We start from the raw sequence: 15,411 nt of genomic DNA on the forward strand, positions 1-15,411 counted from the left end.
AACGCAGCACAGCCCAAGCAGCTCAGCATACCTCATCTCAGCACTTGCAGCTCAGCCCAGGCCTTTGCAGATGCAGAAAGGAATCACCCTGGGGAAAGTTGTTGGAACCCAGAGGCCTGGAGAGAAGGCCAGCAGAGATCACCCTGTGCCTTCCCACATAAGAAAGAACCTCAGTAGAAAGTTAGCGGCCTTTCCTCTGAAGAACTATATGTTAACTAAATAAATCCCCTTTTATTGAAAGCCAGTCTGTCTCTGATGTGTTGCATTCCAGCAGCTAGCAAACTAGAACAGACCCCGCTTCAGTAGTGCTGAGAGAAATCCCCTCACTGTGCTGCTCTCACCACGGGTCAGCACTTGGCCGCTGCCATGGGCAGGAGCAAACGGAGGTTTCAGATGCGCTGTGGTTGAGCTGAGTGGAAGGAACTCTCTGGAAGTGCAGAGAGACGCCTTGGAGGGCGGTCAGGGCAGTTGGAAAAGTACGACCCTGCCACAGACGGAGGTCGGGGAATGGCCCCTCAGTCCCTCGGTGGGGGAGCAGAAAAGAATGCAGAGTAGCTGGACGGGTGAATTCCCAAGGAGATGCGGCAAACCGCCCTGCACACCCCGGGATGGTGGCTCAGGTCGGGCCTCAGAGCCAGGGACCCTTGTTATACCCAGAGTTGCAGCCCCAGGCCACAGGGGCAGCTGGCATCATCTGGCGAAATGGGGAGCTTCCTCGGCCGCTCCTTCAGGGAGCACATGTCAGAGGCTGGGGCAGACCCTTCCAGCCCACAGTCTAGGGCCAGTGACACTATCGCAGCTATGTCCCACCAAGCCCTGGACGAGGGGAGTCGCTGTGCACCCCACAAGGTGGCACCAGACACGGCCGCTGCAGCTCCCAAAGACCCAGCGCAAGAGCCTGCTTTGCCCCCAGTGGATGGCACAGCAGCCCCCCCACCCCCGTGCACAAGGAAGGCTGCAGGGAGACCTAGGAGAGCACGTGGAACAGGGCTGAGGGAGTGCAGAGGACCGGCACGCTCCTCCCTCTGCAAGGCAGGGGGGCAGGGCCCCATACCTGTGACCCAGGTGAGAGCAGGAGGTGCTGGCCTCACGGGCTGACTGCAGGCGTATGAGTGTCTCGGGGTTGCGCAGAGCACATCTTGGGGGGCCAGGGGTGGGCATGGGACTGGTCGCAGGCAGAGGCTGTGGCACGGCATTGCCTGGTATGGCCTGGCAGGTCAGGGTGTGGCAGGCAGGGTGAGGCAGGCATGTAGTAGCCTGGTGGGGCAGGGCCGGGCCTGGCATGGCGGTCTTCCAGGTGTGCCAAGGTGCGGCACTCAGCCCCAGGGCTCACACCTGACCACACGTGACCACCTGCCTCCGGTCCCAGTGCTGAGGCTGTGCAACGTGAGCGACCACCTAAGACTTGGTTCTGGGCTGGGGTGCGTGGGAAGGAGGGGGCCTGCCCCAGCCTTGGGGGGCCGTGCCCTCAGCCCCAGGGAGGGGCTTCCTCGAGGAGCCTGGCTTGGAGGGGACTGCTGGGGCTGGGATCACAGGTCCAATAAGAGAACGGCTGTGCTCACTTATGGAATGTGAGGCTCTGTTGGGTCACTTCACACACTGCACGGCAAAGGGAATTATTCTTGTGAAACGGCACAGTGAGGCTGCAATTTTCTTATGAGGAGTGGTCTCTACCCCAGAGCAGCAAAGGAAAATGGCTCTTGAACACCACATGTTAACTCAGGAACTGCTGGGCAGGGAGGGCGAGGTGTATCCCAGGGGCTGCGGTGCCCGGCACAGATCCAGGGACACGGACCAGACCTTCCTCAGTGGACCCCCAGGCAGAGGGCAGGGAAAGGGAGCACCCGGAGAGCGGAATTGCCCCACTCACCACTGTCCGGGTGAACACAGTCGGTAACATGTTCCTGAGTAAAAAATACAGCTACAGTCACACAGTGTGCTCGTTTGTAAAAACTCGTACTTAAATCTACAATCCTAAGTACTTTCCATCTAGGCTGGGAGTGGAAATCTACTTGTTTTTAAAGTAAACCTAATTCTAAAATTGAAATCGGGCAGGTCCATACTTGATGCGAGAATGGCAAGTGACTTGGCAGCATGGGAGGGGGCATCTGCGCTCTCCGTCCTCCACGAGGCCGGGCTCAGTGCCCGGACGCCCCAGCCTGCCACCCCGCAAGGGGGATGCATCGAAAGCGAGTCCTCGCAACCCCAGCTCGGCTTCTTGTAATTCGCCTCAGGGAAACGAGGCGTCTGTTCAGCTCACAGTCCGTGCACCAGGAAGGCCAGGGGAGCAACATTATCACCAACCGCAGCGCTCTAACACAAGGCAGACTCCATTCAAGAAAGCTCTAGAAAGTGGGACCCCTCCCAGCAAGGGAAAGCAGAGGGGCTGAGGGTCAGTGGGGGACGGGGGGCCCTGGGTGCAGAGCTGAGAGGGCGCCCGCCAGGATACACCAGTTGGCCTCATCTCCACGCGACTTCTCCTTTAATGTTTGGTAATTTTCTATGTTGATTGAACTTCTTAATAATCATCATGTGTTATTTTTACTAGGATAAGCTTCAATAAAGCTTTTTTGCATGGACAGGCACAGGGAATCGAACCCAGGTCTCCGGCACGGCAGGCGAGAACTCTGCCTGCTGAGCCACCATGTCCCGCCCTTTAATAAAGCTTTTTAAAACCTGTTTTTAAGTGGGAACAGCTATGAATCCGGCAAGGGGAACACTCCTTTCTCTTCACTGAAAAGCATCACAATAAAACCAATGTTGCTCAATAGGCAACAAACCTACATGCACAGCGAGAGCCCCTGGGTACATGGCTGGTCCTGGACACCGCACTCAGCCAGCCTCAGGGTGCCCTGTGGCATCGGGACTGGGTGGCCCTGGGGCTGAACAGGCTGCAACAACTTTTCAGTTCAAATGTGCAAAGCCCGTTCACTGGCTCCAGTAGCCTACCACCACTCGGGGACGCTACAGGGCTAAGCCCAGTACCCGTCTCAAGTATTCCAGTAGTCCACTAAAAAGCGTCTAATTATACTTGTGCTGTGCAGCCTGTGACCAGGAAGGGAAGCGGGACAAGGTTGTCTGCCCCAGGGATGATGACCACGGTGGGCAGAGCCTGCACCCACCCGTGCATTATTTGGACACACAGGATGGTCACCCAACCACATGATTTCCAGGTTCTCCTCTCTCAAACTGGAGCTGCCACGGGCGAGGGCAGCCACTGCTGGTCGCCTTGCACACCACCACTGGCTGGCAGCTTGCTGGGCACAGTGTATGCCGAAAGGTGGCTCCAATAGTTTACGGGGGGTGCCAGGCCTCACTGGCCATTTAACATCAGAGCTAGTCCTAACCAGGATACTTCAGACACATGCCACATCGAGGTAATCCAAAGTGCCTATCAAATCGCGTCCATGTTTCTTTGATAAAGAATTAGTATGGAGTCAGTAACATTAAGTCAGCTCACAGATTCCATCTTCTGCCATCCTACACTGTTCTCTCATTTACTCCCACAAAGATTTCTGAGCACCACCCCCTGCTGTGCACTCCAAACTACACAGACTGTGGTTTCCCAAGTCTGTATATGAACAGACCTAAACGGTTAGATCAAGAAAAAGGCCAAAAACATGTATTTCCACCACACGCAGTCCCAGATCTGTTCAATCAAGAGCAAGGCCCTGCCATGGTGGCCCCCAGAGACACCCAGGCACAAAGGCTAACAGGCCAGAAAAGGAGGCTGCCCCTCAGCAACTGGCTTTAAGATGCAGTCTCGAGAAGCACGCAGGCCCAGAGCAGAGCACACTGCCCGGGTCAGCCTGGACATGGTCCTGGTACCTGGGTCAAAAGCTGATCCGATGAGAGTTGGTTGATCCAACGTGTGTACCGTTCAGTGGAGTTGGGGGGTTCTCGCCTCACTTGGCAACCTATGATCTGTTAAAACAAAAACAACAAAAACCACCAGTGGAAGTATGCATGCACTTGTCGTTCTAGTCACATCTTTTTTATAGAGGTACAATTCATGCATTTACAGGTCGGTGGCACCTTGTGCATTCGTGACCGTGTGCGACCTCCATCTCTCCATCACCCCAGGAGACACCCTACCCGTGAAGCAGCCACTTCCCAACGCCCCACCCCATCCCATGGCAATCACTCATCCACTCTCCATCTCTATGGCTTTGTCCATTCTGGACATTTCATACAAAACGAATCACACAACATGTGGCCTTCTGTGCCTGGCTTCTTTCACTTAGCATAAGGTTTTCCAGGTTCATCTGGCTTGTAGACAGACAGGACTTACGCCTTTCTTTGGCCTCATAATATTCCACTGCATGGGTAGACCACAATTTGCTTATCTGTTCGTCCACTGATAGACAGCAGGGTTGTTTCCACCTATTGGCTGTTGTGAACAATGCTGTAAAAGCTCAGATCCAAGTCTCTGGGGGAATATATGCTTCCACAGCTCAGGGACAGATAAACCGAGGAGCAGGTTAGCTGGGTCATGGGTGGTTCTATGTTGGACACTGAGGAATTGCCAAACAGTTTTTCACGGCGTCTGCACCATTCACAATGCCACCCACAGTGGCCGATGGCTCCTGTCTTGCACGTCCCCACAGACACTTGCTATTTTACATTTTTTTTTTTTAACTACAGCCATCCTAATGAGTGTGAAGTGTTTCTCTGTGGTTTTAATCTGCATTTCTTTTCCTTAAAGACCAGTGATGACAAACATCTTTCCATGTGTATCTTGGTCATTTGTATAGCTTCTTTGGAGAAATGTCCTTTGCTCATTTGGGGGGGGGGGGGCTGAAGAGAAGAGGGTTTATTTATGCCAGTGGGAAAGCAGGAAAGCAGGAGGAACTTCCTAAATCTGCCTCCCTGTAGTGATTTTTTAAAAAATATTTTTATTGACATATCTTCACACACAGCCCATACATGGAATATAATCCATTGCTCACAATATCATCATATGATTGAGCATTCATCACCATGATCATTTTTTAGAACACTGGCATCAATACAGAAAAAGGAATGAAAAGAAAAAACAAAGAACTCATACATAGCATAACCCTTCCCATCCTTCTCATTGACTACCATATTTCCATCTACCCAATTTATTTTACCCCTTATCCCCACTATCATTTATTTTTCATGCATATAATTTTTTTTACCCATCTGTCCATACTCTGGATACAAGGGGAACCAGACACAAGGTTTTCACAATCACACAGTCACACCGTAAAAGTTGTATCTTCTCCAGATGGGTCCCTGGATCAGGTAAGTACTGAAATCCAGAGAGGCCAGCCTCTCCAGAACATCAGCTAGTTTCATCCCCTTATCCCATATTATCAACAGCCCTTTCCAACATGAAAAAGTTAGAATGGGCATAGCCCAAATACCCCTAAAGAGTGGGAGAAAGATCAAAGATGGTGGAGTTATACAGAGAAGGTTGTGTTTAACAAATAAGTATGATTGCTGAATCATTCATTACATTGATATTTCTTTTAATCTCTAGTTTCTTAGAGAAGCCAGAAGCAAAAACCTAAAATTGTGGAATTTAACACATACAAAACTCTAAAATCTGTTCTACAACTGATGGTTGCAAGATGCTTTGAAATTTATTGCTTTTTTGTATATATGCCATTTTTCACAAAAAAGAAAAAAGAAGTCAATTGTGACAATAAAAAAAAAATTCCTTCTAGCCTTCAATGTTCTGGAGCAGCTAGAAGGAAAAATCTGAGATGATGGAATGGTAGCCCAGGATAAACTCTAGGATCTATTCTGTAACTGCTTATTGAAGAATGCTTTGAAAATTACTGCTTCTTTGCTTTGTATATATGTTATATTATACAATAAAAAGGTTAAAAAAAAGTAATAACTTATACAATCATCTTCAAGAATCAAGGCTACTGCAACACAGCTCAACAATTTCAGGACCTTTCCTCCATTCACTGCAATATACCACAAACTAAAAAGGGATATCTATATAATACATAAGAATAACCTCCAGGATAACCTTTTGACTCTGTTTGAAATCTCTCAGCACTGAAACTTTATTTTGTCTCATTTGTCTCTTCCCCCTTTTGGTCAAGAAAGCTCTCTCAGTCCTTTGATACTGGATCCTGGCTCATCCCAGGAGTTCTGTCCCACGTTGCCAGGGAGATTTACACCCTAGGGCAGTAAGTTCACCTACTGAGTTGGCTTAAGAGACAAATTTTTTTGTCTCTTTGCTCATTTTTAATTGGCTGCCTGTCCTTTCATTATTGAGTGGTAAGAGTTTTTTATATATTCTAGATACTAAAACTTGTTGCAAATATTTTCTCCCATTCTGGAAATTGTCCTTTTTTTTTTTTTTTCATGGGCAGGCACCAGGAATCAAACCTGGGTCTCCAGCATGGCAGGCGAGAACTTTGCCTGCTGAGCCACCGTGGCCCACCCGTCCTTTCATTTTTGATAATGTCTTTCTGAGGTACAAAAGTTCTTCATTTTTATGAAGTCCAATTTTTCTATTTTTCTTTTGTTGCTGGTGCTTTTGGTGTAAAATCTAAGAACCCACTGCCAAATCCACAATCATGAAGATTTACCGCTGTTTTTTCTAACAGTTTTAGCTCTTACATTTAGGTCATTGATATGTTGAGTTAACTGTTGTATATGATATGAGGTAGGGGTCCACCTTCACCCTTGCATGTGTGGTTACCCAGTTGTCCCGGCACCACTGCTGAAGAGACTATTTTTAACCCCATTGAATGGTCCTGGCACCCTTGCTGAAAATCAATTGGCCATACTTGTTTGGGTTTATTTATGGATTTCCAACTGTATTACCTTGGTGCATATATCTATCCTTATACTATTACCAACACTCTTTAATTGCTGTAGTTTGTAGTAAGTTTGGAAACAAGGAAATGTGAATGCTCCAACTTTGTTCTTCAAGACTGTTGGGCTACTTGGTGACCCTTGCCATTCCATACAATTGAGGATGTCAGCTTTGCCATTTCTGCAAACGAGGCTGTTGGAATTTGGATGCTTGGAATTTGCACTGAACCTGTAGACTGCTTTGGGGAGTACTGCCATCATCACAATATCAATTCCCCTATACATGAACACAAGATATCTTTCCATTTAATTAGACCTTCCTTAATTTCTTTCAGCAATTTTGCAAGGTTTTCAGTGTATAAGATTAAATTTACTCCTAAGTACTTTAGTTTGCTAAAGTTACCAGAATTAAATATACCAAAAAAATGGCTTGGCTTTTACAATGGGGATTTATTAAAGTTTACAGTTCTAAGGCCATGAAAAGGTCCCATGAAGGCATCAACAGGACAATACCTTCTCTGAAGAAAGGCCGATGTCATCTAGTGCACCTGTCACATAGAAAGGCACATAACCAGTGTCTGTTGGTCCTTCACTCTGAGGTTTCACTGCTTTCAGCTTCTGATTCCAGTGACTCTCTAAGCTCTCTCGGGCATTTCTCTGTGAGCTCTCCTTGAACTCTCCCTGAGCTTCAAAGGATTCCAGTAAAAGATTAAGACCTACCTTGAATGGGCTGGGTCACATCTCTATTGAAACAACCTAATCAAAAGGTTCACCCACAATAGGTCTGCCCCCACAGGAATGGATTAAAAGAACATGGCCTTTTCTGGGGTACATAATGGCTTCAAACCAGCATACTAAACCAGCAAAATAATATTATTTTGGATGATAACATACATGGAATTTTTTCTTAGATTCCTTTTGGATAGTTTATTGCTGGTATATAGAAACATAACTGGATTCTATAAGTTGATTTTGAGATCTTCTTGTGGGCTCTTTGGAATTTTCTATATAGAGAATCATGCCATCATGAAATACAGCTGTTGCTTTTTAATTTTCTTTCTCATTTGGATGCATTTCTTTTTGCCTAAATGCTCTGGTTAGCCCTTCTGGACAATGTTGCATGGCAGTGGTAAAAGGGAGCTTCCTATCCTGTACTTGATATTAGCATCAGTGTTTCCCTGTTGGGTGTGATGTTAGCTGTGGGCTTTAATAACACCCTTTAACATGTTAAAGAAGTTCCCGTCTTATTCCTAGTTTGCTGAGTGTTTTTAATCATGAAAGGATGTTGTTTGCCATATGCTTTCTCCGCATCAATTGAGATGATCATGTAGTTTTCCCCCTTTGCTCTATTAATGTGGTATATTATATAGATTGGTTTTCGTATGGCAAACCACCCTTGCTTTCCTGGGATAAATTCTACATGCTCACGGTGTATATTCCTCTTAATTGCTCTGGATTTGGTTAGCTAGTATTTTATTGAGGATTTCTGCATCCATATCATTTGGGATGTTAACCTGTACTTTTCTTTTCTTATAATGTCTTTAACTGGTTTAACTGTCCTTCAATTATCAGGATAATGCTGGTCTCACAGAATGAATTAGAAAGTTCTCCCTCCTCTTCTATTTTTTGAAAGAATCTGAAGAAGACTGGTGTTAATTCTTCTTTAAATGTTTTTCTTTTTTGGAAGTTTTGATTAATGATTCAACTTTTTCAAACTTTTTAATTGTATAATATAACATACATACAAAGCAAAGAAAGAAAAAAGCAAGTTATCAAATCATTCTTCAACAGACAGTTAGAGGACAAATCCCAGACTTCATCAAGGGCTACCATACGATCATCTCAGATTTTTCCTTCTAGCTGCTCCAGAACACAGCAGACTAGAAGGAATATAAATATTTTTATCATGACTTTTTTCCTTTTTTGTGAAAAATAATACACACATGCACACACACACACACACACATATAAAAGCAATAAATTTCAAAGCACAGCACAACAAATTCCAGAATTTGGATGGGTGACAATTTCACAATTTTAGATTTTTACTCCTAGCTGCTCTAAGATAATGGAGACTAATAGAAATATCAATACAATGATAATGAGTCAATCTTTTCAGTTGTTATAGGTCTGTTTAGATTTTCTATTTCTTCTTTAGTCAGTTTTGGTATTTATGTGTTTCTAGTAATTTGCCCATTTCCTCTAGGTTACCTGATATTTGGTGACATACATTTGTTCATAATATTTTCTTATGATCCTTTCTTTTCTGTAAAGGCAGTAGTAATGTTCCCACTTTTATTTTATTTTAGTTATTTGCACCTCTCTCTTTTTATTGTAGTCACTCTAGCTAAAAGTTTGTTAATTTTGTTGATATTTTCAAGGAACCAACTTCTGGAATTTTCAACTCTCTTTATTGTTTTACTACACTCTATTTTGTTTCTCTTTGCTCCAATCCTTATTATTTCTTCACTTTGGCTAGCTTTGGGTTTAGTTTGCTCTTGTTTTTTAAATTCCTTAAGGGGCAAAGTTAAGTTTTTGATGTGATATCATTGCATCCCATAAATCTGTCTTTATTATGTTTTATTTTGCATTCATCTGCAAGTAGTTACTAATTTCTCTAGTGAAAATTGTGATCCACAGGTTAAGAGAGTGTGGTTTCACTTCCACATATTTGTGAATTTTCTTGTTTTCCTTCTGTTGTCTATTCTTAACATCATTCCATTATGGTTGGCGAGTTCAATTCCTATAAATTTACTGAGAATTTTTTATGGCCTAACTTACAGTTTATGCCGGAATATGTTCCATGCACATTTGAGGAGAATGCATGTTCTGCTGTTGGGTGAGTGGCTGATGTGTGCCCGTTAGGTGTAGCTGATTCGTAATGTTGTTCAAGTTTTCTATTTCCTTATTGATCTTCTGTCTAGATGTTCTACCCATTATTGGAAGTGCGGTACTGATGTCTCAACTTTTATTGTAGAACTGTTTAGTTTTTCCTTCAATTTTGTCAATGTTTGCTTCATATATTTTGGGCCTTTGTTGTTTGGTGTTTCCCTGTTTATAATTATTATATCTTCTTGATTAATTGATCTTTTATCAATATATAATGTCCTTCTTTGACTTCTGTACCAATTTTCACCTAAAATCTGTTTTGTCTGAAACTTCTGGGAAGATGGCAGAGCGGGTCAGATGGAAGTCACTCCTGAGAAAATGACCAGGACTGCAGTCCCAAGGAATGATAATCAAAGAGGGTCTTCAATATGGAAAAGGCAGTGCTGGGAGGGAAATTTATTGCACTAAGTGCCTATATTAAAAAACAAAAATGAGCAAAACGTGAAGATTTAACTGTTTACCTTGAGAATTTAGAGAAAGAATAGCAAACTAAACCCAAAGCAAATAAAACAAGAGAAATGACAAAGATTAAAGCAGGAATAAACAAACTGGAGAATAATAAAACAACAGAAAGAATCAACAAAACCAAAAGTTGGTTCTTTGAGAAAATCAATAAAAAGGATGGACCCCTAGAGAGACTAACAAAGACAAAAGAAAGAGGATGCAGATAAACAAGATCAGAAATGAGAGCAGGGTCATAACCATGGATCCTAAAGAAATTCAAAAATTCATTAAGAGAATTCTATGAACATCTTTATAACAACAAACTAGAAAACTTAGATGAAATGGACAAATTCCTAGAAATACATGAATTACCTATACTGACTTGAGAAGAATAGATGATGTCAACAAACCAATTATAAGTAAAGAGATTCAATGAATCATCAAAAATCTTTCCACAAAGAAAAGCCCAGGACCAGATGGCTTCACAGGGGAATTTTATCAAACATTCCAAAAAGAATAACACCAATCCTGCTCAAATTCTTCTAAAAAACCTACAAAAAAGGAACACCACCTAACTCATTTTATGAAGCTAACATCACCTTAACACCAAAAACATTACAAAAAAAAGAACTACAGATCAATCTCCCTAATAAACATAGATGCAAAAATATTCAACAAAATACTAGCCATTTGAAATCAGTAACACATTAAAAGAATTAAACATGTGAATAAGTGGGGTTAATACGAGGAACGTAAGAGTGGTTTTAACACAAGATCAATCAACGTAAAAAAGTACACTAACAAGTAGAATGGGAAAAATCACATGATCATCTTGATTGATGCTGAAAAAACATTCAACAAAATTCAGCATCCTTTTCTGATAAAAACACTTCAAAAGGCAGGAATCAGAAGTACCTTCCTTAATATGATAAAAGTGTATATATGAAAAACCCATAGCCAGCATCGTACTCAACGGTGAGGGACTGAAAGCCTTTCCCCCAAGATCCAGAACAAGACAAGGATGTGCTCTGACACCATTACTATTCAACATTGTTCTAGAAGTCCTAACTGGAGCAATTAGACAGGAGCACGAAATAAAAGGCATCCAAACTGGAAAGGAAGAAGTAAAACTTTCATTATTTATAGATGACATGATCCTACTCTTGGAAAACACTAAGAAATCTAAGACAAAGCTATTTGAGCTAATAAACAAATTCAGCAAAGTAGCAGGATACAAGATTAATGTGCAAAACCCAGTTAAGTTTCTATACACAAGCGGTGACCTATTGAGGAGACAATTAAGGAAAAAAATCCATTCAAATATGGAATCAGGGATCTGGGAAGAAGCCTAACTAGGGATGTAAAGGACTTGTACACAGAAAATTACAAAACATTGCTACAAGAAATTGAAAATGACCTAAATAGATGGAAAAATATTCCATGCTCATGGGCAGTAATGTTGACTGTTGTAAGATGTCAATTCTACTCAAACTGATATAGAGATTCAATGCAATACCAATCAAAATCCCAACAATCTACTTTGAAGACTTAGAAAAAGTAGTTTTCAAATTTATTTGAGAGGGAAAAAGACCCAGAATAGCTAAAGATATCCTAAAAAAAAAAAAAAAAAAAAAAAGCAAAATGGAATGACTATTACTTCCTGACTTTAAAGCTTACTATAAAGCCACAGTGGTCAAAACAGCATGGTATTGGCACAAGGAAGGATTGATTGATGTAACTGAATCAATAGTGCAGAGACAGAACACCAAGTTTATGGACAGCTGATCTTCGATAAGACAACCAAATCCGCTGAACTGGGACCTAGAAAAGTCTTTTCAATAAATGGACATGGGAGAACTGGATATCAAAAGCCAGAAAGTGAAAGAAGACCCTTATCTTACACCCTATACAAAAAATAACTCAAAATAGATTAAATACCTAAATATAAGAGCCAGTACCACAAAACTTGCAGAACATAATGCAGGGAAACACTTCAAGATCTAGTAATAGGAGGTAGCTTCTTAAACTTCACACCTAAAGCACAAGTAATGAAATAAAAAAATAGAGATTTGGGAACTCCTTAAGATCAAGAGCTTCTGTGCCTCAAAGAACTTTGTCAGAAAGGTGAAGAGGCAGCCAACTCAATGGGAGAAAATATTTGGAAACCACATCATATAAAGGTTTGATGTTCTGTGTACATAAAGAAATTTTACAGCTCAACAACGAAAGAACAACCCAATTATAAAGTGGGCAGAGGATATGATTAGACACTTTTCTGAAGAACAAATATAGATGGCTAAAAACCACATAAAGAGATTCTTAGTTTTATTAGCTATACTGAAAATGCAAACCAAGACGATAATGAGTTATCACCTCACACCCATAAGAATGGCTGTTATTAAACAAATAGGAAACTACAAATGTTGGAGAGGATGTGGAGAAATTGGAACACTTACTCACTGCTGGTGGGAATGTGTCACTCACTGCTACTATGGAAGAGAGTTGGGCGATTCCTCAGAAAACTAAACATTGAGTTGGCCTATGACCAGGCAATATCAAAACGAATAGACAACTGCACACAGATGTTCATAGCAGCATTATTCACAATCGCCAAAAGGTGGAAACAATTCAAGTGCCCATCAACAGAGAAGTGGATAAACAAAATGTGGTATATATATGTATATATATATATATATACATACAATGGAATATTGTTCAGCAGAAAAAGGAAATGAAGTCTTGAAGCATATGACAACACGGATGAATCCTGAGGATATAATGCTGAGTGACCAAGACAAAAAAGGATGGATACTGCCTGATTTTGCCATTATGACTATGGAGAAGACGAATAAAAATGGTCCAAAATTGAGAGTGTTGTTGGGTGTAGAACCAAGTGAGGATATTTAAGGCATTTTTATTTATTCTGGACATTATCCATGATGCTCAATTGATGGAAGGAGCCAAAGGGTACAATGACTGAGAAGCAGAATGGCAAATTGTGATATAGTATACGATGGACTATGGTGCAGCTATAAAAAAGGAGGAACATCGAGAGGCATCCAATGAACTGAATAAACCTTGGTGACAATATGCTGGCAAAGTAAGTCAGAAACAATAGAACATATATATGCTAAAGTCCTTTCAGAAAATATTTATTAGAAAATTGGAGACTAGATTGTAAACCCTTATAATAGCCACACACAAGCTGAAATTGTAAATGTATTTCTGGATGCTGAGACCCTGAGCTCTGTGTGTACCAGCTGGTATTTCCCTAGAGCTTTAAGTAACTCTGTGACACCTAAGATCCAGAAATGGAGTGCTACCACCCTAAACGTTAGCACAACTACATACAATAGCAGTTAAAGTAACGGAAAAAGAGATCAGTCCTCAATGAGAGTAAAAACCAAGCCAATCTGGCTGGGTTTAAGGTAAATCAGAATACAGAGTAAAAGATGACAATGTATGTACTCTACACCTTCACCTATCATAGGAGACCGAGGGCAGAGAGGTTAATTATGTCTAGAATCTAAATTTTCTGAAATACATCATCTAAATCAACCTGTCTGGATAGCTCATTTGAATGACCCAAGTCCCCTGGAGTACAGAGTAGGAGTGAGGCCTTGTAATTCTGTGTAGCTTTATGAAATACCTGGATACATCTCAGACTGGTGGCTGATAATTAGGAGATGTTGGTGGAGTCCACTGAGCATCTGAAGAGGGGGATATATATATGGAACTATTAAACTTTCTCATCTGGGAAGCCCTGGGTACCCTCTCAACCACTGGGATGCCCGGGAAAATCGGTAAGGCCCTTGATTTTGAGGCTTGCCCTTATGAACCTTGTTTCTGTGGAGGAGAAGCTAAGACTACCCATGGCGAGGCCTAAGAGTTCTTTCCAGGAAATCTCTTTTGTTGCTGAGCTGTGGCCTCTCTCTCTGGGCCCAACTCTGCAAGGAAAATCATTACCCACCCCTCCCCACCCAACATGGCACATGACATTCAGGGGTGAAAGTCTCCCTGATGCCATGGGGTATGGTTCCCAGGGATGAGTCTGGGCCTGGCACTGTGGGATCGAAAACACCTTCAGGACCAAAGGGAAGAAAAGAGGCATTAAAAGACGCCTAATAAGGTGAGGCATCAGTGGTCAAGAGAGTTTGGGTAGAGTCGAGAGGCCATTCTCGGGGGCTGCTCTTATGCCCATGTCAGCTAGTGCTGACTGGCACAGTCCGCTAAACAAACCTGCATCACTTCTGCTGACCCTTAAGAACACTTAGGGCGACTTCTGGGAAGATGGCCGACTACAGTAGCTCAAGCTTAGCCCTGCTCCACGGAAAAGTTAGAGAAGGGACAGGAGGGTGGCTGAGGCAGTAATTCGGGAGTGTGGCTGACTTGGGGGAGACTTCTGCACCACCTGGGGCAGCCCTGGTTGCAGAGACCGAGGAACTGAGAGGCAGAGAGCTGGAGACTGGCACGGAGGCCCGGAGCCATGGAGCCAGCAGAAGTGCACGGATGACCGTGCTGGCCGCACCATCACAGCCCCGTGACCAGCAACCCACCCCATACCCCACGCACCTGAACCCCTCACCCGCTCCCATTCCCCGCACACCAGGTGCCCCCACCCCACCAACCCTCAGTGCACGTACCTGCCCCCCACCCCCACCCCAAGTGCAGCCCAACCCACCTCTCCTGCACCTCTTCTGAGCACTGTCTCCACCTCCCTGTTCCCTGCAGGCTGTTGCCAGAGCATAGACAGCTGGCACTAACCTCCGTACCTAGGCTACCCCCGCCCCCATCCACAGTGCTGCACAGCCTCACTGTGCACCCCCTGAGCTCAGCGTATCCCTTTATGGCACACTCAGGCCCACACATACGCACGGACCCCTAATCACATCATTCAGCTCTGGGAACCGCACTTTATAGCAGTCCTAGAACTGCGCATGCACACAGCCCTCAGCTTCACTTCCCAGCTCTGAGAAAGTGCCGACCTGCGAAACCCGGTCACATCAGCCCCCAATCTACATAACGCTGACCTGCTGCCACAGCTCTTCACATGTGCACAAAGGGCCCTGTGCCTTAGACCAGCGCACACCAGGGTTTTGCCCCCCAGAACAGTGCACCCACACAGCTACATCCTCCCTGGCCACTGGGCGCCCACGTTCACAAGCGTCAGCATAACATCCCCAACCTGCACCCGTACCTGCCCTGAAACACATCACCGCACTGAGTGCCCCACCCCGTGCCCTGCTCCCTGCTCTACAACCATCCTGCAAACAC

The 15,411-nt window shown here is 43.8% G+C and overlaps 1 protein-coding gene across 1 annotated transcript in view; it reads right to left on the reverse strand.

Moving 5' to 3' along the window:
* Positions 1-15,411, reverse strand: part of QTGAL (queuosine-tRNA galactosyltransferase) — a 253,960-nt gene that overhangs the window by 145,874 nt on the left and 92,675 nt on the right. The window contains exon 6 of the mRNA XM_077166314.1: positions 3,829-3,924. Within this exon, the coding sequence (XP_077022429.1) occupies positions 3,829-3,924 (96 nt within the window). The remainder of the gene's footprint in view (positions 1-3,828; positions 3,925-15,411) is intronic.

Source organism: Tamandua tetradactyla, chromosome 6, assembly GCF_023851605.1.
Source record: "Tamandua tetradactyla isolate mTamTet1 chromosome 6, mTamTet1.pri, whole genome shotgun sequence".
NCBI lineage: Eukaryota > Metazoa > Chordata > Mammalia > Pilosa > Myrmecophagidae > Tamandua > Tamandua tetradactyla.